Source organism: Sinohyriopsis cumingii, unplaced genomic scaffold (assembly GCF_028554795.1).
Source record: "Sinohyriopsis cumingii isolate HCF-2022 unplaced genomic scaffold, ASM2855479v2 utg003488l, whole genome shotgun sequence".
NCBI lineage: Eukaryota > Metazoa > Mollusca > Bivalvia > Unionida > Unionidae > Sinohyriopsis > Sinohyriopsis cumingii.
The window spans coordinates 1-25,078 of record NW_028316500.1 but is presented as its reverse complement, the minus strand read 5'-3'; the positions used below and the strand labels follow the sequence as shown (position 1 = coordinate 25,078).

The window sequence follows — 25,078 nt, the reverse complement described above, 5'->3', positions numbered from 1 at the left end:
CAAAGATGGATCCATGTAAAAACCTAATAAAGAGGGGACGAATTGGCTCAAATGGAAACGTAAGATATAATCTTACAGCATCTGTAGAGTTCTGATTGCTTTATCTAGCCGCAATGTTCTAGAAATAGGCTGAAAAGTTTTTTTTTTCTCAAATTTTCCTACTGTTAGAACGGATCACTACTTTCGTACTGTTCAACAGGCGTTGAAATCAAAATCCTGTAATCAGAAGTTCAGTTAGTACAAACTCTTTCATTCAGTCTATTAATATGTGCGTGTTTTTCGTACCTGGTACCCGTCGAACGCACCTTATATCGCAGTTTGCTATCGACGAAATTCGTCAGGACTTCGTTCGAGAGTTGACTATCCCCAAGAGAGAAAATATAAAAGAAGGTTCCATGTCGAAACGGTTTAAAGATATAATGTTTTCACGGCACGTGTCTTAATCGACTTTCATCTAGCAGTAGATTTCTCGAAATCGCCTCGACGAATTTTTTTTATTAAAAAAATTTTTTAGAACGTGTATCTAGTTAGATAATTGGCAGTAAACTAAAACATCTGACGCAAATGTTTTTGTGTGTGGGACATGTTATTGTCCATATTTTGTTTCGGATAAATTGTGACCCACGTGTGAACCAAAATACATTTAACCCGCTAAGAGAGTAAACATTGCGTTCGCTGATGCGTGAAAATAGTATCGTTTAAACTTGCAATTTCAATAAATCATTGTTTATCTCACAAAGTAACCTAAAGGCTTCGGTGACTCCAGGTAGATCGCTTAGTTCCCAAGGATTATATGACAATCTTATAGGTCACAAACTCATAGACCCATTTTTCTACTGATAAATGTTAAGCCCTTGTCACCAGTAGTAATCCCAGGCATTGTGTTATTGAGAATTGTAAGGACAATATTTATTTTGAACTGGTATATAGCAAGAACTTAAACAAATGAAACGTAACTACTCAAGTTTTAAGAGCAAATGGACAATATATTTAGTCAACCATTTACTTTTGGTGCCTCGGGGTGAGAATAGACGTTACTGGATGGATAGTCGTCAAACAATGAGACATAGTGTGTCGATGACGTTAAAATACTAGATTTTAATATTTTGCCTTTTAAATTATTACTACCACTTGGTTTTGAGAAATCGCACCTGTTAACTAACTTTACGCAAATATTTAAGCCACTATTCGGGACACAGTTAATCTAGTTCACAATAAAACTGTCCCAAACCGTTTTATTGTCTGACTCACAAACGACTGCTTTAATATATACTACTTGATGAAGAAAGTGCATATTTGATGCAGAAATTGATATCAAACACCCAAGAGTATATGATCATAAACAGCTTCTCCTGTCGTGATAATCACAGCCTGAACTTGCGCGTGGAAGCGAATACATGGATATTTATCCCATTTCACGTGGTAACAGAGGAACTTGGATGAAGAAGGATGATATTTAGCTATTGGTTAGAAACAGCAAGCTGGAAACATCACAAACAAATTAAAAAATAGGAACGCCCCCAAGACCCTCACGTGGAAAATATGTACACAAAATACACGTTTGTGTTTGAAATATAGACCTTGTGATTAAATATAAATTTGAAAATAACCGACAGACGCTTTGCGCAAGAGTTTATATATGTGCTTTTGTGAACCTTTTTCTATTTGTTACGTTAATGCCACAGTTTTATAGGACAATATTTTATCATTTGCAAAATAAAAAAGGAAGAAAAGTCAGTTGGTTCGCGGATGTTTAAGGTGTATGCCTGTTTTGTCCTTATCTCTAGCAGACGTAACTAATGTGAAAAGAATCCGTTTAGAGTTGTAATGCTTTCCTTATCTAGGTGATTTCTAAGATAGTGATATGACTAATTTTATGTTAGGACGAAAACGCGTATTCTTACTCAAATGAATTTCACTTGGACAGTAAATGGAAGAGTATGCTTGTAACACATTTGTTATCTTGCTACTATTCATAATATATTCTATATACATCATATATTGCAGAATGAATCCATATCGGCTGAGTTATTTCACGTATATTTCAAATGGTGATGCTAGTGTAACAAATTATATGATTTCCTCAATCGGTCTATTTAAATAATGTTTTGATTGTATGAATGAATATGTGAATTTCCCGATCATATATGAGTTCACTTTTCCAATTTGTCAACATTATAGCTCCTGTATACTCTTAGTAATGTATACCGATCAAATCATTACCATATTCAGCTAAAAGGAAAATTAGAAGAACGACTGAATGAATGAATTCTAAAGTGAGACAGTCTAATTTCCTAATTAAGCATACTCGTTGTTTCTGTATCTGCTTGCACTGATGAAGCTGTCCAATTTGTCTCTGATATGTACCGAAAGCCATCGTGTTTTATGTTAGAGCAGTATTATAAAGCACAATATTTTCAGGATGGTTTCTATTTTCTGTAGACACACGGAATTATTATATGCTCATTTTCTCCCCCATTAACTTTACATTGTCAGAATCGTGCAGTATTACCCGATATTGAACCCGCGCGACAATACACATATAGCATTCATATGCATAAAGGAACTGCTTTCTATTGTAAACAAACAATGGATGCATACGCCAGCACTTCTGATTTGTGTATAAATCATGTACACTCGCGTAAGGGGCTCTTTACGTTGTGGTTGTTTAAATTTGTTTCTGAATGAACTAAAACAGATGTTTCGTGGACTGCCACATACCAGCTGCTTTGGCACATTCCGCGTTGATACAATGTTTCGGATTTAGGCTAGCTACAGTATACAACAGACGCAAGAATTGGTCCTTACAAATAACATACAAGTGACAAGTCATATACTCTCTTCTTTAGCTGGTGATAAGAATGGCAAAATAAAATTTACTTACAGTTTTGTATCCTGAATTTCCTCAAAATGTATTTTCTTAATTCTGCAAATCCAAATTACATGAGCCATGTCATAGGTTCTCAATCTTGATTACGTATTTCGAAATTGTACTGTAATTTCGATGATAATTGCAATTACATCCTCCTTGCTGCACTCAAAATGAAAAAAACATTAAATTCCATAGCGTCCTTTTGATAATTGCAAATGAAAGACTTCAAATATTTTCCACATTATGATTTCAAACATTCAATGACAGAAACAGAAACACATTTGCAGATGTCAACAGGCTTCTCCTTAGCGTCCTCAATCTCATGTATTTCATGTGGAATTGTCGCATACAAATCCAGTCCATAATCACGAAATTTCCTAGAATCGAGAATAATACCAAAGTCTATTCACTCGAGATCAAATCGAAAAGTTCTTGCAATGCACATTCATGCACAATATGACTCCAAATTTCAATTTTAACTAGACGCACCATTTTCTTTCCAAAGTTATGTCGAGCGTGCGGCTAAGTTCAAATTTATCTGGGCGGAGTTATGTGCGCAGTAATAATGATAATTTGTGCAATGATGAATATGAGCTTGTGTATTTAGCTTGGAATACGGCATACATTCATTTACGTTGTTTCTTGTAGAATAAAAAATGAGCATATAATAAAAAGGTTAATGCATTTGTATGTGAAAATATGAACTCGTTTTGTCAGAAGGTCGTACATTATTCCATCCAAATAGCTCGTTCATATTTTCCCATACAAATGCAGGAACCTATAAATATTGCACAAGTGATAGTTTCGTCATGAGTGGTCCATAATTTAATTACACAGAAATTTCCGCATAATGATATCCTTGATAATCAATGAACATGTTATGAGACAACAGTCATATAGAAGACAAATATCATTTCATTTTACAGATATTAGAAATATATTAGTACCAGTGATTTTAGCCGAGCCCATATATGTGACGACATCTTTAATCCCTTGGATAAAACCTATTTTATTGGGTTGTTGTTTAAAAGGGACCAATTATATTTTTAACTATAATATTAACATCATTGAAAACGATACATTTATAACACCATGTTTTGTCTACCCATATGTAGTACGAGAGATATCAGACAGTATTCTTATCTCATCTTGCTTCATATTATATAGTATGACTGAATGGTGTTTGCTCTTATTTTCATATATAAGTATTATACTGTGTTCAGTGTGTGATATGACGTTAGGCATGGTCCTTTTCTGATTTTTCAAAAATAGCATTTATACGATCAACTATGAGAAAGTCAAGAAACCGTTTTGAGCATATTAGGGTTCATGTCACTGCAATCAAATCAAAACATGCTGCAGTAACATTACTGTCACAGCTTCTACTTCTAACCAAGTTACTGAGTTTAACTTTCTCTGACTTTTGCCACACAACAATTTAGGAGGGTACCGACATAATGCAATGAATTGCAAACGAATAATTTCTGTGTTATACACAACATTAGAAGGAGGAAGAATCAACTTCAGTCGAACAACAACATAAGACGATGACGCAAGAAACGAAAACGATGACTCTCAGCAGTCAATAATGTGTAATTAGTGTAACAGTGGATCTCTTACATCAGTTTCGGACCGAACATAAAGAAATAAGAGCGTTATATCGAACCTACCTGTGAAAACCAAAGAACAAGAGACATATACTTTCTACAATATCTATAACATCAAAAGCAACAACAGCAAGAACAGCAGCAAGGACAATGATGCCAAGATTGTTTGACTCGTACTAAGACATTCAAAGAAATCACTTCGAGCTATTAATAGAAAATCTTTTGACGTTGTTAAACTGGCAATTTCATGACAACCAAAATTGCTCATAAAATTGATGTTATCCTTGTATTGCCCAATCAAACCAAACAAAGAAAGTACGTGTGCGTCTGAAGAAAATCTAACATTATTTTAATACAAATAGTATGCTTGCATATAAACTCTTTTCGGGGGAAGTGATTTATAACCGAAACATGCTATTGACTTCCAAAGGAGGCCCTATTGTCATCCGCAATGTTCCGTTCCCACGGTGAAACATCTTTTCATGACTAGTTTTAATTTTCCATTTGGGTTATAATGGTACAGTAACCTGTAATAATGTTTTTCCAAACTATTTTCATAACATGTAATCCATAAGGCGTCTATGCCGCTCTTTTTAGCTACTCCTGGAGTGCTCTCTCTCTCTCTCTCTCTCTCTCTCTCTCTCTCTCTCTCTGAATGCAACAAGAAGAAAAGTCCTGAAATATCAGAGTGAATTTTTGAGGCCAGTTTTCATGATATCAACAAAATTTACTATCTTCTCACAAACCACACTAGCGGCACAAAACCATAAAATATCGTACACACCCTAATCGGTATAAGACACTAATAAAATCGCTATTGTACGCCCCTGAAACCCTCCTCACTGATTGCTAGAACAACAAATGTTTATCAGGGAAATGTATGAAGCATCAGCCAGACGAAACTTGACCTAGTAGTCGTATGTCACGTATCTAGGCTAACTTATTTAGCCCATAACGCTTTCTTGTTAAGTATAATTAAACTAAATTGAACGAATCGCCCGAGGTGATTACGTCTGATACACGTGTGCATCAGAACGGTACATCAGTACCCGGACCCAATATTTGTATGACATTGTTATTAGCTGAGTATGAAAGAAAGCGAAACATGATGTCATCAGACACGTGGCAAAGCACACAAATAGCGATCGGAAACTTCAGTATAAATACAAGCACCTTAACCTTATCTAGCAAAATACTACCGAACGCTGATGATGGCATTATGTCGTATCTCGTTCCATATATTGGCGTTGTTCCTGCTATTAGTAGCACATGAACAAACGGCCGCTGTAGCCACTTGTCCACATGAAGATGCATCTCTTAAATTATGGTCAGATCCGACAACGTGGTCTTCAGGAAAGGTAATGTTGTCTTTTCTATTTTTCTTTTTGTTATTTGATTGCATTTTTAACATCGTTTAATCCAAATGCCTTTAAACGGTGTAAATAAAGTCTTAAAACATCAAAATATGTGTTTTATTGGACAATTAATTATCAGAAACATTTTATTCCTATGATCATTTACAATTCCAAACATGTCTGCGTTCACAGTATTACATTTAATCGACTATGGTGGTTGTATTGTTGTTTCAATTTGGTTATATATGCAGCGAGCATAGGTGTTATCTAACAAAATGCGGTAGCTATCGACCCCGAAGGGGAGGCAGATTTAGAATCCATTTTGTTTGCTTTGGTTGGTTATTGGTTTACATATTTTAAATATGAAGAAGAGAATTTATAATTTTTGTGCAAAGAGCAGGGATACCACTACCACCACCACCACTAGTATGTCTTCAACACCATTATTCTTCAATGACCGTACCACTTTTATTGGCTACAAACAGTTATGTTCGCTATAATGCATACATACATTCAATAAACGCAGTTTGGTAAGGAGATTTCAGATAGGTATTCAAACGTAATAAGTGGCGAACCCGTTTACATCTATAAGAGATGGCAAGATTGATAAAATCGACGGGAAATGGAAAACAAAAATAAAACAAAATCAGAAACCTTACTCACAAGAGGCTTCAGATATTAAGAAATAGATGTGAACATCATTGCAACATCTGAACATAGATGGTATACGTTATTACGAAAAGAACACGATATTATGAATGAGATGATGATGACGACGACGACGATGAGAATAATGATGATGGTTGTAGCAATGTGTGAAAACTATCAGAAATCTACCTGAAAACAAGATCAATAGAAACAAGTTTTTTTTTTCACATTTTCACATTTACCAGTCTGCAATTAATTTTAAAATAAGACAGATAGATTGAAGGATCTGACTAACTATTCGCAAACCGAATGATTATTAACATTTACGTACTTTGCCAATTTCTTTATACCATATAACAATTGTATTCAAGTTATTTTTATGTGCTAACTTTGTAGTAAGATACCTGACTCGATATAACGTTTGATAGCGGGATCCTATTTTGTAGTCTGAAGTCACATCTGTGTATAAATCTGTATTAGACGTATGAAATATTTCGGTTGTGTCTTTTCTCGCATGCTAAGGGAAATCTGTAACACTTAGGGTGGCTGCCCTACATTATTAATACTAGGCGTTAGTTTTCATTGCAGCTAAAGGTAATTATTAGGTGTTGCCAGGAGATATTTTCTTAGCGTATTGCAAAATGGAAATTGTATATGCTTAGCACCCATCAGAGCTGCCGAGCAAGTGAGACTAAGCCTGTTATTTAATCACTTGATATTGTGACCTCGCCATTGTGAAATATTTCAATGTTCATGCAGACTTTCCTTTCTGAAGAGATCGTGACTATTTAGTCTTGAACACTAATAACAAGAGAGGTAAGTAGTAATACCCTTCGAACAAGTGGACTTCTATGTTAAATTTGGGTGGGGTTGTACCCTACGGACAATGGGAATTTAACATTCTTGCCACCGTGACGTCATCATTCCTATTGTCCCTATACAAACCCACTATTTTTGATGCCAGACAGTCCCAACATTTTTGACCCTAGACAGTCCCAATCCATTGTCCCTATACATCCAATGTTAAAATTCCTCATGTTAAATTCCCATTGTAGGTAGGGTACAACCACGTAAATTTAACATAGAAGTCCCTTTGTCCGTAGGGTATCACCAATTACTACTTATGTAGAAAATAAAGAAACAAGAATGCCATGAGCAAATGAAATTTACAAAACGGATCGATATATTTCTATCCTTCGTGAGCCTGGGGTATATCAAGCGAACATCGGACATATTGTGATAATTTTCCATTGTTGACCGGTGTAATCATCTCATCAATGTATAATATCGTTTTTAATTATCTAGGTATTATGGATCTGCTACTGATGTCATCCAATATATATATATATATATATATATATATATATATATATATATATATATATATATATATATATATATATCTGTCTCCTATAGCATATATGCTTTCCAACATATTATTATTATTATTATTATTATTATTATTATTATTATTATTATTATTATTATTATTCAGCCAGCTGTTGGCGCCAATGTGACAATCGACACGGGCATACTCCTAGATGAATCAACCCTTACCCTGACAGGCATTGTAGTGATCTCTAGTGGGAAGCTCGTATTCAGTCCTAACGTGGATATCACGCTAACAGTAAACTTTATAGAGATATCAGGAGAGGTCATCATTGGAAGTGAATCTTGTCTTCATCAAGGAAACGTTCATGTAACACTTGCCGGTAAGAACTGAATTTCCCAACATGTCATCGATTCATTTAATTGTTCTGCGTGTTATTCATATCTAAGATATTACTGCATATTACGTCTAAATAATAAATACTAGATTAGATGCAAAAGAGTTGAAGAAGCATGGCGAAATAAATTGATGAGATAGACAAAATAGAATAGTGTGATCTAATCTTTGACGCAAACGTATAGAAACTTTCAAATGCTAATTATGTACGTAATAGGTTCAAGCGTCAAAGTCTCATCGTATATTACTTTTACGACTAACAGACTAATGGCTGTTTATGAAAATAAGTTAATGGCAATATATCTACCATAGTTTTTGTATGATAGGTTGCATTTCACGTAACTGCGTATTAGTGTGATGTTAGAAGAGATGTTGGGGGAGAATAAACAGGAAATAATGCAAGTGCAAGAGATGAGTAGATGAACTTATATCGGACAGGATATAGAGGACCGATAACAACAATGACGAATAACAATGACGAATATCGATTCATTTACCCATTTACCCATTTTTCTGTGTTTTTTGACAGGAAAGCGCGGTGATTTCCCAGAAATCGGAAAGTCAATTTTAGTGAAGAGCGGTGGTACACTGGAGGTTCATGGCAAGAGAAAGTTGTCCTGGACTAAACTGGATGGAACTCTACAGAAGCTCTCCAAATCAAACGGAATTCTTTATGATCATAGCGTATGTGTACAATTGAAAATATCCAGTAGATGTTTCTTCAATGTCTTGTAGCATTCTTGTCCATTCGCGATTTAAGCGTTCTTCCGAATGGCAACCTTGTAACCAAACTGTCTTCAACACCGTCTGAGAGAGGGTGATCTTATTTGGTTTTTCATTACTGCAAAATTAGTATATTATGATTCTATTCCGTATACAGCCCTGATATGAAGTAGATTAGATTAGTCTGACCTTGTTATGGGTAATTTGGAAACGCAATTTTATTCTACACCCTGTTTAACCAATTGAGGTCGGACGATCATATTTGGTCTTTTGTTTCGCAAAGATTGTGCATGACAAAGACCTTTTCTCAATGATAGATACAAGCCAGTGTTGGGGTCAAAGTCAAACCACTAATAGACCTATATCTGCTATTGGCTCTACCAGAATATTGTTTTTATCGTAACTTATCTTTGGGTGCATGTACAGATGCATTTCTGGTCAGTTTTGATAGAATAATCGGAAAACGGGAAAGAAATTATTCTTCCCAGTGCCGAATATAACTGACATCAGAGTCTTATTTACCTATATTCTTTCACAATCAAAGCGTTTAGTATCATGCTAATTATTAGAATTATTTATTGTCTTCCTCCAAGGAATATTCCTAACTGGTAAATTAGTTTTTTCTGAAGTGCATTTAACGTGCATATGTTTATTCCTTGACTGATGCTCAACAATCTATAAATCAAAGTAGAATATAAATATATTTAACAGTTTACTTATTTAGCCATCTCTACGTTTCCATCCATCTAGCTTGATCTTTACGATTAATTTTGTTATGTGTTTGTATTTCATCCCATCTATTTTTCACTGATTCGACAAAGAAATCTAGCTGTTCTGCTAAGCTTATTTGTCTTATCTCAGTTTTGTTATCTCAGTCCGGTCGTCTCGGTCATGGTGTTCATGCAATAGGAAATTCTTTTACAATGAAGATACCTTTGCTGTTTTCTGTTGTGCCTTACGGAGTTGTTATAAAATCTAACAACATCAACACCTACAACAACCGAAAACAACGAATACATATCATAACGAAATTCACTAATAAAGCAATTGAAGGTATCTGCAACTCTAATAACACAAAACCAAACCATTTTGAGACACGCACACACACATACACACACGACGTTGAGCTTTTTGATATAGTTCGAGGCACACAGGCTATACACATCGCTGGCTACAGAAATCCATACTCTCTGCAAAGCCGGCACAAAATCATCAATGTATTATGTCATGCTGGTTTTCTCAACTTTGTCCAACAACAACACTCCACACCAGATGACTCAGACACAGTAAAGCAATTTCGAATGACAACATCTGCACCTACCAACCAGACTGATAATTCATCAGGTCCCACGCTATTCCACAAGTAGATTTCCTTGTAGTATGTCATTGCAATAGCGATTGCTACATCTTTGCTATTTCCATGAAAGAAAATATAAATTTCCCAGAAAGTCATGAATTTGAAATCTCCTCAGCTACTACACACTTGATTAAAACTGTATCCAGTAGGCCTCTTGTAATGCAAAGTATGGTGCCATTTTCTGCCATAGTACGTGTTCCAAATTGGCACTGTTGAAAGTTACATATTATCCATTTAAAATATTAATTATGTATAGTTATTCTAGTATGGCATACATCGATTCAATGTATTAATACAGTAATAATCTCAAATGTTTTTATGTTTCTATTTTCTCATGCGTAGAATATATGTACTTTTTGTCGACAGGTCTTCTAATTGATCTCATTAACATATTCATATTAATGTGCGGTATTGATATAGCTATAGCACGTTTCTCCAAACCGCTTGTTGTGTAATACTTCCAACACATAACAATTATGACTTTTTTCTTGATTTTGTTGCTGTTACGAGGAACGGCATATACAACTAGACTACACTTAGAAAATTATTCATATTTTCATAAATAGTATAAAACTTGATGACCTTTACATAACGTGAGAGGCTATACTATTAGCTCATTGATAATATGCGTGTTGCATTTGCTAGCTATATTGCAAGCATGCCGGGTACCATTAATTTAATTGAAAAAAGATGAGTGAGGAACACTATCTATGTCGGTGTTTGAACTAAGACAAGAAAATCCAGTCACGGGGTTACATTAGTTATCTCTCCGCGTGGCATAGCCTCGTGGGAGACAGAAATATAACCCTTTGACTGGGATTTCCTTGTCTCTGTTCAAACACCAACATAAATTCTATAAATATATATTAATCCATCCTTACATTCTCATTCAGGTGGATGGACCCAACGATCCTGACAGTTGGATGGACGCCCTTGTAGCATACGTCTTCGAAATCAATACCCTAAATCAGCCTGTGAAAAAGAAATTTGAAGTGTTTGGGTTTTACTCTTGGAATGAACTTAAAAAGCGGGATACTTTACGAAAAATGATTACAGGTACGCTTGAGCAATATCTGTCGACGTCAAGCTTTGCAAACAATTTTTTTCTTCTAATTTTAGGTTATAAAGAATTTAAATTAAATATGTAAAATCAAAAGGAGTATCCTTATTTGATTAAGTATAGAATTGTGCTTATTCATTTCATCCTTGGGTACATGAAATCCTTGTTTTAATACAGAATAGATAGAGCCTCCGATTATCTTGAGTGAAACTAAATCTGAACGATGACGTTATTATTATATGTGTGTGTTTCTCTTTTCACAGAATTAGCAAACAACGAGGTGCTTTTGTTCTCGCTGAGAAAGAATTTGATCTTGACCAATGATTTAACCGAAATCTACAACGCATTTGAAACTTTAGTTTTTGGAAGTGTGACAGGCACAAGCAAGCTGAGGACAGTCAGCAACAACATGAATGCATACGCAGCCTTGGTGTATAAAAGTAAAATTTCACATTTTAAAATAAACGTAATTTGTAATAAATCGAGCCATCCTCCATGCAGAAATGAAATGTTTGTAGCCAAATTCAATTTCATTAGTGAATTATTATTAGTTTCACGACTCCCAGGCATTCTTAAATTTGATACAAATCCCAATACTACAAAAAATTCCAAACAAGTCCTTTGAATTTGCATTCATATAACGTGTTCAGGAACATTTCCAAATACCAAACAGCAACTTAAATTATGAATTGGAAAAATACGCGCACTTTTTTATAATTCATTGCTCCTAAGGAATGAGCAAAGTTTATCAGTGATTGTTTTACTTAATACAATAGAGAAATAGTATTAAATGGTTTATATGTGTCATTTATCTTCTCTATACATGATCCTAATAATATTATCTCCTTGCAAATGACCATTTTGATTCATTCTGCTTTGCTGTTTGCATGTCTGTGTATGTATGTATGTATGTATGTATGTATGTATGTATGTATGTATTTGTGTGTGTGTGTGTGTGTGTGTGTGTGTGCAAGCGTGCGTGCGTGCGTGCATGTATGTATGCGTGCCAGACCATAAACATTTTATACTATTGCAGCTTCCACTGGTGTAGTGGTGAAAGAGACAATCACTCCTCCATCCAGCTCAGGAAGTCTTGCCTCCGCTGAATTGACTCTTTGGGACAAAGGGCTGAAGTTTCTTGTGGAGAGCTTGACTGACACTGACGAATCCTGGAAAGCCAAACAGAATTTTTTCATCTTTACTACTTTTGCCGCCTATCCCATAATAACTCTCATCGATTATGTGACCACATGGAATATTGGTAATAATCAATTTGTTTGTTAGGACATGCATACATGGACTCAAAACCACTCTAAAATTTAAATACACCAGACATCAACAGCAAGCTCCTTAGCAGCATAGAGCTGTAATAAACCATTAGTTATCAATAGTTTTACCTAGCTCAGCTCAGTAAGTATTAGGACGTAGAAATAATCATAGAAGTTCTAATAGAAGGACATCATGCTTAGTTCAAAGGTAAGATGTGCCATAAGATTTAAGGTAAATGGATGCTAAGTGAATATAAAGAAAGAATTTGTAGAATTCCTCTTTGCATATTGATATGATGGCATACACAATCTATTAGCCTGTCTGGAGGAATAATAATAATAATAATAATGAATGAGCGTGTACTTTAGATCTCATCCCATCTTATTAAAGGGGACAAGGTCGTTATTTCCTCCACTGATTATGATTGGAACCAGGCGGAAGAGGGGACAATAATAGAATGTTCTTCATGTAGCAACAAGCAAGTCAGGATAGACTGTAAGTAAACCTTTACGCTTTTGATAATTATAAACAATATCATCGTGCACTGTACATAATTGTAAATAGTTGCAATAGAAATCTAACTAGCAATTGACAAGGTAGAGATACACGTTGTTTTGTGTTGTGTTTTTTTGTGTTCTATAATACACCTTTAAAGGTAATAAACGTACGAAAATACATTGGACACGATGTTTATCTCTGACTGAAGTATTACTCACACCTTTATAGACGGTGTTAGTGTCTATCACTGTTTAAAAATATTATTTAAGGAAAACAACTGCGCGCCAATGCCGAACAGCTTTAATAAGAAAAAAGTGATACACTTTCAGTGCATGTCAACACTTTCGTCTTCATAGTTTTGCATTTTGTAGTAAGCAGGGTGGATACTAGGTCTGTACAAAAATAGGAGACAGTGGTGGTGCTCGTGCGGAATCTTCTACATACATTATTAAATGGTTGATTTCTTCGCATTACCAGTACCACCCCGTTACACTCACTGGGGCGGGGTAGAAGATGGAGTAGTAGACATGAGAGCAGAGGTGGCGCTGTTGAGCAGAAACATTATTTTTGAGGGCAAAATGGAGGCTAGTTGTTACGTCAATGATGCCAATAGTCCAGGAAAGTGCAGCAACTTCAACTATGACACGTTTGGGGGACACATCAAGGTACAAGCCGAATTTATATCATATACAATTTCAGCATATGTACATAATACTTGTCAATAAATGTGATACATTCAGCTTATTGCCAGGAATTAACGCTAGATTCATTTTGACCATAAAATGTGGCCTTGTACATATTTACCATAAACATATATGTCATTAACAATATATTCTTCCTTGACATTACGTCATTAATGCATCCATAATCATGCATTTTCCTCGTAGAAGGTGGAATTCTGCTGCTATATATAGTTTAGACATATACATGCATGTACTTTGGTTTCATTTCAGTTTTTATACGGTTTTAAGAATGGGAGAGTAGAAGGAACTGAACTGTATCACATGGGACAACAGACCGATTTGGGTATGCGTGCTTAAAGCCGTGTTTGTTCACAATAAATACATGATTAAGGAAAATATTATCATTATCTCTCTGATCAATCTATCATACTGCTTTTGTAATAGCATGTTTTAAGGAAATAAGAAATTATTCTTAACTTTACACCGGCTATGATTATATCCGTACATTTAACGAAGTTTTCAAGAATGCGTTTCTTGTCTTTTTTCCCAATAGCCATATAGGATTACTTGTGATGTCTATGGCTTTTGTCGAAAATTTAAAACAAAAAGACAAAATACAAATAATAGCAATGCATTGAAGTTCAGAAAATCATACATGAATCTTCTGCATGTAATTTCCACAAGATATGTCAGAGAGGATTCCTTAAAACATCATCATTAAATTTACCAATTGCATTTGTAATATTCTGAGTTGCGCTTTTCTTTATTCTGTCTTTCTTCTAGCTTTAGTTAACTCGATGCTTTTATTGATTATACTAGTGATGAGACGTTTGTTTTGTATGAGCATTGAGACGGTCAAGCCATAAAATTACTGACATAAATTGGATCAAGACATGTGACTGATATACATTTAAATATTTTAATTCGCGTTCCTTCCAGGTTCATATCCCGTTCACTTCCATATGTGCAAAGACACGAGAAATTACACCAACAGACCTTACGTCAAGGAGAACAGTATACACCATACCTTTGCTAGATGTGTAACTATCCATGGAACTCACGGTGTATTGGTAAGAGATCTCATTTTGTCAAATAAAAGTGAAACTTCTTTATATGTCATATTTATTACTTCCAAAATATTAGATGGGTATTTCCCTCACACCGTAATCGTTTAGACTCTACAATTTCTAGACGTCACAATTCTCATGCTAACCCCTTGAATACCAAAACTTGCGAATATGTTATTTACAAGACCTTTTGGGATAACAGGAACATTATTTTAGCTATTATCTGTAATTACTTAGAATCATATTGTTTCTCAGCTTTGTTTAAATGGTCGTCGAAATCATGCTTCTTAGCAACAATGTCACTTTAAAATTGAAAATTAGACTGAATAACTGGATCAAAATTTCAACAACGCAAATTTTAAAGTCATGTCCAATCGTTTGATTTCGGAAATTGTAAGTTACGCCTAAAAATCAGTTAGATATATTGCTCAGTTCTAGCTGTTCTTGTGACTTAGATCTGACTTTCCGCCTAAGCAGATTCAAATGTCACTAAATTTAGTCTTAAAGTTTAGTCTGTTTGTGGAGTTCAGAATGTTTGGTTCATTTGAGATCAAACTTATATTTCTTCTGATCAAACTTACATTTCTTCTGATTAAACTTAAATTTATTCTGATCAGACTTAAATGTCTTCTGATCAGACTTATATTTCGTCAAAATAAGTCTTAAATTTTGTCCAGACTCAAAATTTAGTAAATGTCTAAAATTTAAGCCAGTTTTAAACTTCGGCGTAAATGCGTAAATATTTGTTTAAACCTCTATTTATGTTCTGTAGGTGAAATCTGTGACAGGTTCAGGATTCTAAAATTCAGGTTTAGACTCGGTTATGTGTTGATTGATCTTATCCAGTCCAGGACTTGTATTGGTAAAAGCATCATGTTTGTACAGAACGCTCATTGCATGTAGAAATGAACCCGTTTCAGTCTAAAACAAAATTCCACTCGTAAAAGACTGTTCCGTTGTTTTTAGCGGACCCGCCCTCCATGCAAATGACAGAAAACTTTCCAACACAAACCTTCACTTTTTGAGTATATGGTGACAGTATCAGGACATTTGTATTGTATATATATCACGATACCAATTTTATACGCGAATATTAAGTAGTTAGGTCTCATTGATGGAAATAAAAACTAATTTGTGCATTTGAATTTTTGAAAGATAGTCAGATTACTGTGCAACTTGCAAAGTCTCCATTTTGATTATGCAAACAATAACCTAGATTTTAGTTTTTATGCGAACTGATCCATCGGTAGTACTTTGGAATTATTAAATAAATTATCACATCGCAAATAGTTCATCTTATAGCTATCTATTAATTAATAAAGGAACTGAGTAGGCAGATCAAACCTTTGCTTCCAGAGACGATCACATTAAAATGTGTACTGTATACAGTATAAATAAAATTTATTTACAACTAAATGGCTAAAAGCAAAACTCCTGTTTTAACTATAATTTGTGGCGTTTCCCTTGGGTCTTCTGGATATTCAATGATTTGGTACCCTGGTAACAAACCCGACTCCTGCGAAACATCTCATATTGCTAATTAATTTGTGTCACACAAACGGAAATGGTTCCGTTGAAACAAATCGAACAACTGCTGGGTTTTTGCATTGATAGCATGCCTGAATTGAATTGCGCGTCAGTTCGTGTGATATGATGTAAAGTTTGTTATCTTAAAATAGAACTGAATTAGGAGTTGATTTATAGACGATCGATAATATAAAGCGAAATGGACCGAATGTTACCTTATGTGTTGGTGATTTCAAAGTATTCAAAGCGTCAAAAACTTCGTTAAAGAAGAGAACATTTATACCCATTGAACAAAAGATCAAATGACCCATTATCATACATACTATCAAATGGCAGAGATGAAATCCCAGCAAATTGCCGGTAAATTCTCACATTTTCATGGGGGAAAAATCCATTGTGAATTCCGCTTCACACGGCATGATTTCTAACGTCCCTAAAATGTTCGTTATATTAGTTTTATGTACCATGGCCGCTCTTTATGACATCTACATTGGTATTTTAACTTTTGTTATATAAACGTATTTATTCATAATATGCTATACATCTTATTTCAATCGCTAAAGCCTCTCAAAATAAAATGCTTCCTCTGTGAAGAAATATTTTGGTTAATTTACACGCTGGGCATTTTCCTCCTGTCGTTAATGTCATTTTTAAAATGATCTCTATCAAGTCATGTCACGTTATTCTGCTGCTGACCCTGTCTGTATATAAATATTAATGAGTTATATTAATTATATTATAGGTCAAGGACAATGTTTGCTATCGTTCTCTTGGGCACTCTTACTTTCTGGAGGACGGTGGGGAAAAGTATAATACATTGGATGGGAATTTGGCTCTTGGAACCTTGAAGGCAAAGCTCATCCCATCTGATAGGTAAGTTTATTAGGCTATATTATAATAAACTTGTTATGTCGTAATGAATAACACAAAGTGCATCCTCAGAGTTAAACGTGTAGCTTTAGTTTGGAATCTTCTACTGTGTTACTGAAAAAGGTAGCTTTTGTTTTTAATTTTAAATACATACGCATTGTGAACAAATGTACCAAAATGTTTCAAACATTAATAAAAAAAATTGTGCTAAGTTATCTTATATTCATAAAACTATTGCAACAATTCAGTGAGTTTGTGGTTATCTTTTGCAAATTTTGCATTTGAATTATACAATGATTTGTTAGGATTCTTTTTTCTTTAATTATTTTTCTTTCAGACAAGACATTGAAAATAAAGATACATTTTCTTACATAAATGAACAAATTTCAATTTCTGATCTTTTTGTAGTGACCCTACATCCTACTGGATGACCAATCCTCTGAATTACCTAAAAAACAATGCTGGTGCTGGTGGCGAGGTATGTTGTTTTGTCCACGTGTTTAGCACGAATTTCATTCTTTTGAATACAGTTTGTAAAATCAGGAGCAACTCATTTTATGAAAAGAAAGTTCATCCTACAACGCACACAACTGATTAGTTAACTTACAAAATGGTTAAAATCATACAAACGCAGCTTTACAAAAATGTTCAAGTTGCTTCCTGCAAGAAGGCCGGTTTTTATTCCTAACCTAAACCAAGATGATTCGATTCTTTTGGGTGTTTTAAGTCTTATTGGTCTAATGAATTTTGTGAATACACGTTTTATTTCACCACAATTTTGATAAGCATGATTTTCATCAATTCAGGGGAAAGGAATTTGGTACATTTATCCAGAGTCACCTCTAGGTCCATCGGCTACGGAAAACTTTATGGCACCAGGGGAAGCTCGCCGCACAGCTATTTCCTTATTCGAAAACAACGTAGTACACGGATATGAATCTGTAAGTACTTTACAAAAACAAAACCTGGATTGTATTATGTTATTTAATAACGAATTCATTTAGTTTAATACCTGAAAAAGACATAAGCATTGAAACATTCAGAATTGCATGCACTTACTCTTTGACAAATACAATGATGGGAGCACCATATTTGTATGTTTTAATTAAAGTAATTAGTTTTTTGGAAAATATGGACGGGAATTGATATAATCGGTAAAGAAGGAAACTGATAAGAATGCATTTTCGGTAACATATGCTTTCTTTATCAGAATCCATTACTCATGAGTCGAGTATGTGACATTTGTTGACAACCCTGGAGAATGTTACATTACTTTGGTAAAGGATTTATCACATGCAGAAGGTAGCACTGTTTAGTGAATTTACTGCTGCTCCGTGTGTTTTGACACATTATAATTTAGTTTTGAACTGTATTCTAACAGTACAAGCATGCTAAATGTTTTATATCTATTTAGGGTTTATTCATCGACAACAAATTAACACCTGATGGACAAATAGACTGCTGCAATGACTATCATCCACTGGAAGATCCAACCAACAGCAGATCACCAGCTAAGAAAGTGAAATTGATTGGTTTAACAGGTAAAGGGGTCAATGACATACAAACGTAAATTCTAAATAGGGAAAGTAGAATAGAGGAAGTGAAACATATATAAATGAGCTGAAATGTTTGTAGTATTACATATATATATATATATATATATATATATATATATATATATATATATATATATATATATATATATATATATATAAGAAACTGACCACGAATAGTAGAAAACTAGTATCTAGCTGGCCTATGCGCTTTCGACTCTTAATGAGTCTTTTTCAAAGGCAAATACAAAACATGGACAAAATAATCAAATAAAACAGACAAACCGTTGTCTTTGTAAACTTTACATGACTATGACTTGTTGCGGATGCTGAAATATATTTTATATTGACCTAGAAACCGATGAGCCATAGCGTCATCTGTTATGTAAATTATACCCCGGATATTTCATTGATATCGTTTTAACTATAGATTATTGGGTGACTAATAAGGAAATTTAGAGAATTATGGAAAAGCGAACATGCCGGCTGGATAAAGGTAACTTTAGTTGTGAATGGCTGTCTTTTTCTAGTCTTCTTGGTTTAACTTGGTTTAAATGTTCTAAGGCGGGGTATCCAGTTAGATTCCTTTTCTTTCCTGGTTTCGGAACTCCATTTGGGGTTGTGAGCCATGAAAAAGGAAAGAAAAGGATCCTGTATGTGTTCAAAGTCTTTCAGAATACTAATTATGTGGATGGTATTTTCTTTTCAAAACAATGTTTACACTTACCTATGTCAATGCAGCCTTCATTTCATTTGCTTTTGGATGAAATATACTTGCTGAGATTGCTCCACCTATTACGCTAACGATATCAGAGATAATTGTATTAAAACATATTTTGAGTATTTTCGGAACCTGTGATACGATAGAAATATGAAACCCTTACAAAGAAAGATAATTTGTGTGACTAAACAAATTCAGAAGAATTATTTTACTTGTATCATGCATGACTGGGCAATGACGTGAAAGATGTTTACGGTTGTCTTTTTCTAGCTTACAACAACTGGAACCAGAATGCATGGATTCGTGGTGGCTGGTTTGAAATGTCTAATTCATCGTAAGTGTTCGTCTTCCATTTTGTGTTGCGAAATCATGTGTATATATTATCGTTCCTATATTTTCGCATGTAACAAATATGCCCTTATAATAACTTTTCCCATCTTGATTGTGGGTGCCTTCGAAAGTTGCTCCTGCAAAAACTAAATAAAAGAGTAACCTGCATGCCAGGAGAAATAGATAGATATTGCCTTACATCTCAGGCATGGAAATTAATCTTTGATAAAGAAATCTGACCAGGCGCTCACCGTTATCGATCACAGCCATCTCACATATGTCTGCTTGGATTCGTATCTCGGGTTCGGCCAATGTGTGTATGTGAGAAAGCTTGCCAGTAGCTTCTCGATGGTTCTTTCAGGGGGTTTCCCGGGTTCTTCCTCCCTTATTAATATTGGGCGCCATGTATAGCCTATCTTGCGCTGAAAAATGGCGTTAAACCTTACAACAGCAAAAACCAACAAAAACAAGAATAACAACGAGAACTCCACTCATTTGCACTGAACCACACGTGCAATGTTTTCAGATAGATTTAAATTGCTTATAAAATGGACAAAATGTAATTTACTGTGGCAGATTATGTCAACCCAATCCTACCGCTTTCTCAAGTCACTTATACTTATATTTTCAGACTATGAATGTAAGGTGAAGCTACGAACAAAAGCGTTGGGTGTGAGTGCGTTCGACCGAAGATTTAGTTTAATCTTCTAAACTTCGATTCTGGAGGAAGTTGGCATATAACAAGAAGAACATATTATGTTCCTACGTTAATACCGGAAATAGTTCATCCTTTATACCAAACAAATAGCCTCACGATAACATATCATTATTTTGGTACCACACGATGGAATAAATCCGGCATTAACGTAGGAAAATAAATCTCTATCTCTCTCTCTCTCGTTCATCGTGTTCGTGTAAATCGTTTTACCTTTAATGTATATTTATTTCTTCCTGTTTGTGGTATATCAAGACGAAAAAGAGATTTTATCATTTCACAAATATATCTCTCTGAACATTTTATTTCCAGGCTTCTGGGCGGTCTTAGAGGTTTGACATATGCCAGGTGAGACACATACTTTTCTAAAGCTCTTCATTTCTAATTACATTTTTTTGAGAAGCATACAATTATTCGATAATTCACAGGTGATTTATGTGCATGGTTAATAATGACAGAAAGTGTGAGTTCTAAACTGTGAAATGAAAAGCAAATAATTTCCATGACGTATAGCTACATTACAGCATGTGTGACATAAAGACAAAACATTAAGATATTCTTAGGGTTAAAGTCCAGCTGTTTTGAATCACAATGAATAGGGCAACGACCCAGAAAAAAAAGAAGAAATACGGTATGCTGCAATGCTTGTTATTTACTGGAGACTTTGCAAACACCAAATTAATTTTCGTCATATCCTAGACATATCATAAACAACAGGTTATCGATTATATCATGTCAGGAACCATTCACTACGGAAATATTAAAACATCACAATCGCTTCTTGTTTTGGTTTAGATCAAGTCCGAAAGAACAGTTCATAAAAGACAGTGTTTTCATCGGCGAATCCGGCAATATTGGTGAACCAGCTATATTTACTTTCAATGGAAAGACAGTCAAATACCACCGATCAGTACCAACGGATAGGGCTTTGTAAGTGCTTTTAGTTTGTTTGCATCATATTTTTGCTCTGAATAATTGTCAGGAGAAATAATATTTAAGTTCTAAATTGTTAATCACGTATAACTCTCAAAAATCGACATTGATGCAAACGTCGCGCTGTGCGGCACGTTTCGTTGTGAAATCCTTGTACTGTATTGCTGCGTCGATCATTGTGCTATTCAATTATTCAAACTGGTTATACAATGCTCCCCTCTCGTGTTTAGACATACATTATCAGTTATGGCATTGTATTCTGACGATTGTTTCATGGTGCGGCTGAGTATTATTATATAAGAATAGAAAAGTAAGCTTATTAACAGTGTGAAATTGCATTTTCAAAAGTTGTCAATAGAAATGCTGTTAAATTAAGAGAAATTATTCATCTTGAAATAATATACAAAATTCAAGCAACTTGCTGAGATTCATGGCTTCGATACGCTATAACAGGGACAGTACTATAGTATTGTCTTTACAATGAGGGTCCATTGGTTTTTGTGATTATATATGGAAAGATGGAACATGCCAACTACTATGTATCTTAACATAATCAGGTAAATACAATTTGTTATAAATCTATTTACTTTCATGAACCTCGATATTTTGGCAAGAAACATTGCATGGATATTCAAATTTAAATTCACATAAGGTAACCCAATAGGTGACAAGATATGTCAATGAGCAGAAAAGTAAAGGAGATCATTCTACTCCAGATTGTACCACAGCAATCACGAATATTCTTTATATTCCGTATACTCTTTAATTTATATTGCTACGATTGAATTGTCCTTCATTTCCTAGCATATATTATCGATGATAATATTGCTTAATGTGCGATTTCTAATCTAAACCTAAACCAAAGCTATCATGCAGTGTTTTCATAAGTTCATATATAATGCTACACAAAAAACAGCGACACAGCTCCGGTGGCATAGTGGTTAGAGCATCTGCCTTGGATGCGTAAGGTCGTGGGTTCAAACCCCGGCCGAGTCATACCAAAGACTTATAAAATTATACTCACAGCTGCTTCGTTAGGAGTTCAGCATTAAGAGGTCAGTGTTAGGACATTTCGGCTGGTGTCATGATAATGTGACTGGGTGTGGTATCATGCTACATGTTTGCGGCATAACGCCCCAGTTCTAGACATCACTATAAACTGCAACACTGCAGACATCGTATCGATATGACTGAATTTTTTGAAAGCTACCTTAAACATCCCAAACACACACACACACACACACATACACCCGCGCACACACACTACAAAATCAGCGGCACATAAAAGAAAGTAGGAAAATCAGGTGTAGACTACAGTGATTGAGTATTAATTAGTTTTGTTATTTTGAAACTTACTTCTCTTGCAGGACCAGTCCAAGGCAAGGATTTATCTACTCTGACGGACCAGTATTTGCGGAAAACATCTGGTTTAAGGGATACAAGAAAACACCTTACTACAACATGGGAGCTATAGGATTTCTGAGGCTAAATAGGTTTAGCAGTTCTACTGTTAATTCCATGAAGGCTGCCAAATTTGCATTTGTTGATGGGGTAAGTATTGTACATGACCGCCTCATTTAGTGCGAGTGACCGTTTCCTGTGTAATTGATATAACAGTTAATAATAACTACTAGTCGTCCGCTATCAATACATCGGTTTGATGAGAAGGTTTTGAGGGGACCATTAACGTATAGAAAGTCACAGTTATTCGGTTTCAGAAGTTTTGGACTGGATTAAACAGTGGATTAAAAACTAAGTCAGTCAAATTAATTATTAATCGAATCGGGACGAGATGAAATATCGGGACTAAGCTCTGCAGATCTAATTGCTAATATAAGGAGCCCTGTGTGACTTTAAAATATTTTAAGTTTTGTATATGGTTCATTTATTTTAGGATTTAGATATGCTTGGTCCCCTATGACTCCTTAAGACATTTTGCAAGAGCACGTGTGGGAGAAAAAGGATAAGTTGAAACCCAAGCAACATCTCTTTTTCTCTATTTCAGTCTTGAAATCGGAAATAGATCCAGCACATGAGAAACGTGCACCCACCTAATATCTGTTTGATAAGGTTTACGCAACAATAAGTAGAACTGTATTTGCTTTTGTATTTCTTCCAACTCAGGATTCTACAGGAAACTGGATCATAAATGGAGACCAGGAGGATGTTGGATTCGGAAATGAAGACGGCGACAAGGCTGCAACATTCCAAGATACGGACGGCTCTGTTTCTGGCGCTGCTAATAATCAGATTGTAAAACCATTTGATTACTATGTTACAAACCAATGCAGGAAGAGAGTAAACTGGGAAATGGCGATATGTCCACATGATTATGGAAAGGTAACGAATAAAACCATCGCAAAGTAAATTTTTGAACAAATGCATATTATGGTATAATACAATAATATTAATTAAATCAGATATCGTTTTATTTATTCAATACTGTCCTGCGAGGTATATTATATCCAGTTGATATTTCTGCCAAGAGAGAATCATTCGTTGCATATTTGAATTTTGCGACTCTATGTCCAATAATGTTTTATTTATTTGTATGTTATCAATTGGTAATGTATATAATAAACAATACATCATCACAAGTATAGTCTGTCATGGGTCTTGATGCTAACAAATGATAATGGAGCGAAATGCATGACATGGCGATTATTTTGTCAAATAGAAAGCAAGATAATGGATTTGTTTTCAGAATACAAATGTATTTCTTATAACTTTTTTAAATCGTAACCTCCTAACAATTATAACCTCGAGTGAAAAGGTTTGACGCTACTCATAGACCTTCAAAAGTGCACCATTTTCATTCCTTAAAACAAAACTAAATATGAAACTTTCATATGACGTCAATGTTTGGTAGAAATGTTGTGGCTTGTATATTATACATGCATCTATTTAGAACGTCTGTATCATCTCAAGCGGTTCCCCAGTCAAAGAGGTCACATTCTGATTTTAGATCCGTCCGAGGGTACCAGACAGAATTGAGGCTATAACAGATCCCATCATGACGCGGGTAGATACGGGGGCTGAGGAGCAGTTAACAGGAGTTGATTCAGCTGATTTTATGGTAATCTTGGGTGGATCCAAGAGATATATTCTTCACTGGAGCAGCCGAATTCCGAACCCTCTCAAAATATACAGTGATGGAATTGAAAAGTAAGATGCACATATACAATCAAACATGCGCACCCATATATGGCTGGTAGTAGGGGCTCCACTGATGACTTTGCGACACTCTCTCTATTTTACCCTGTTCTCCACTCCTTGTTGGGTCTTCGCAAAATCCATGCCTATCCACTCTTTGATGTTAAGACATCGATATTATCATCAGCGTTGCGCAGGATGGTGAGTGTTCTAATTCTAACGCTGATGCTGCCCTCGTTGTCTTCCTAGGCATCGGACATTATCCTTTCCAGATACACTTTATGTTGAAGAGAGTGGGTAAGAGGATGCACGCCTATTTCACTTTTACTTTGGTTGCTAGTTTCGAGAACTGCGCTAGTCGCCTTAAAATACATGTTTTCTATGGTGTTGATTCCTTTTGCGTCTATGTTG

At 35.0% G+C, this 25,078-nt stretch overlaps 1 protein-coding gene across 1 annotated transcript in view; it reads left to right on the top strand.

The window, feature by feature from the left end:
• LOC149769614 (cell surface hyaluronidase-like) overlaps positions 1-24,679 on the top strand; it is a gene marked incomplete at its 3' end in the record, with an annotated part of 29,139 nt that extends 4,460 nt beyond the window's left edge. Inside the window, exons 2-16 of the mRNA XM_089949814.1 lie at positions 7,978-8,194; positions 8,738-8,892; positions 11,182-11,344; positions 12,385-12,609; positions 13,008-13,112; positions 13,593-13,780; positions 14,069-14,141; positions 14,738-14,868; positions 17,135-17,265; positions 17,671-17,740; positions 18,677-18,803; positions 19,807-19,870; positions 22,882-23,065; positions 23,639-23,854; positions 24,480-24,679. Coding sequence (XP_089805940.1) covers positions 7,978-8,194; positions 8,738-8,892; positions 11,182-11,344; positions 12,385-12,609; positions 13,008-13,112; positions 13,593-13,780; positions 14,069-14,141; positions 14,738-14,868; positions 17,135-17,265; positions 17,671-17,740; positions 18,677-18,803; positions 19,807-19,870; positions 22,882-23,065; positions 23,639-23,854; positions 24,480-24,679 — 2,249 coding nt within the window. The remainder of the gene's footprint in view (positions 1-7,977; positions 8,195-8,737; positions 8,893-11,181; positions 11,345-12,384; positions 12,610-13,007; positions 13,113-13,592; positions 13,781-14,068; positions 14,142-14,737; positions 14,869-17,134; positions 17,266-17,670; positions 17,741-18,676; positions 18,804-19,806; positions 19,871-22,881; positions 23,066-23,638; positions 23,855-24,479) is intronic.
• Between the last annotated feature and the right edge of the window lie 399 nt (positions 24,680-25,078).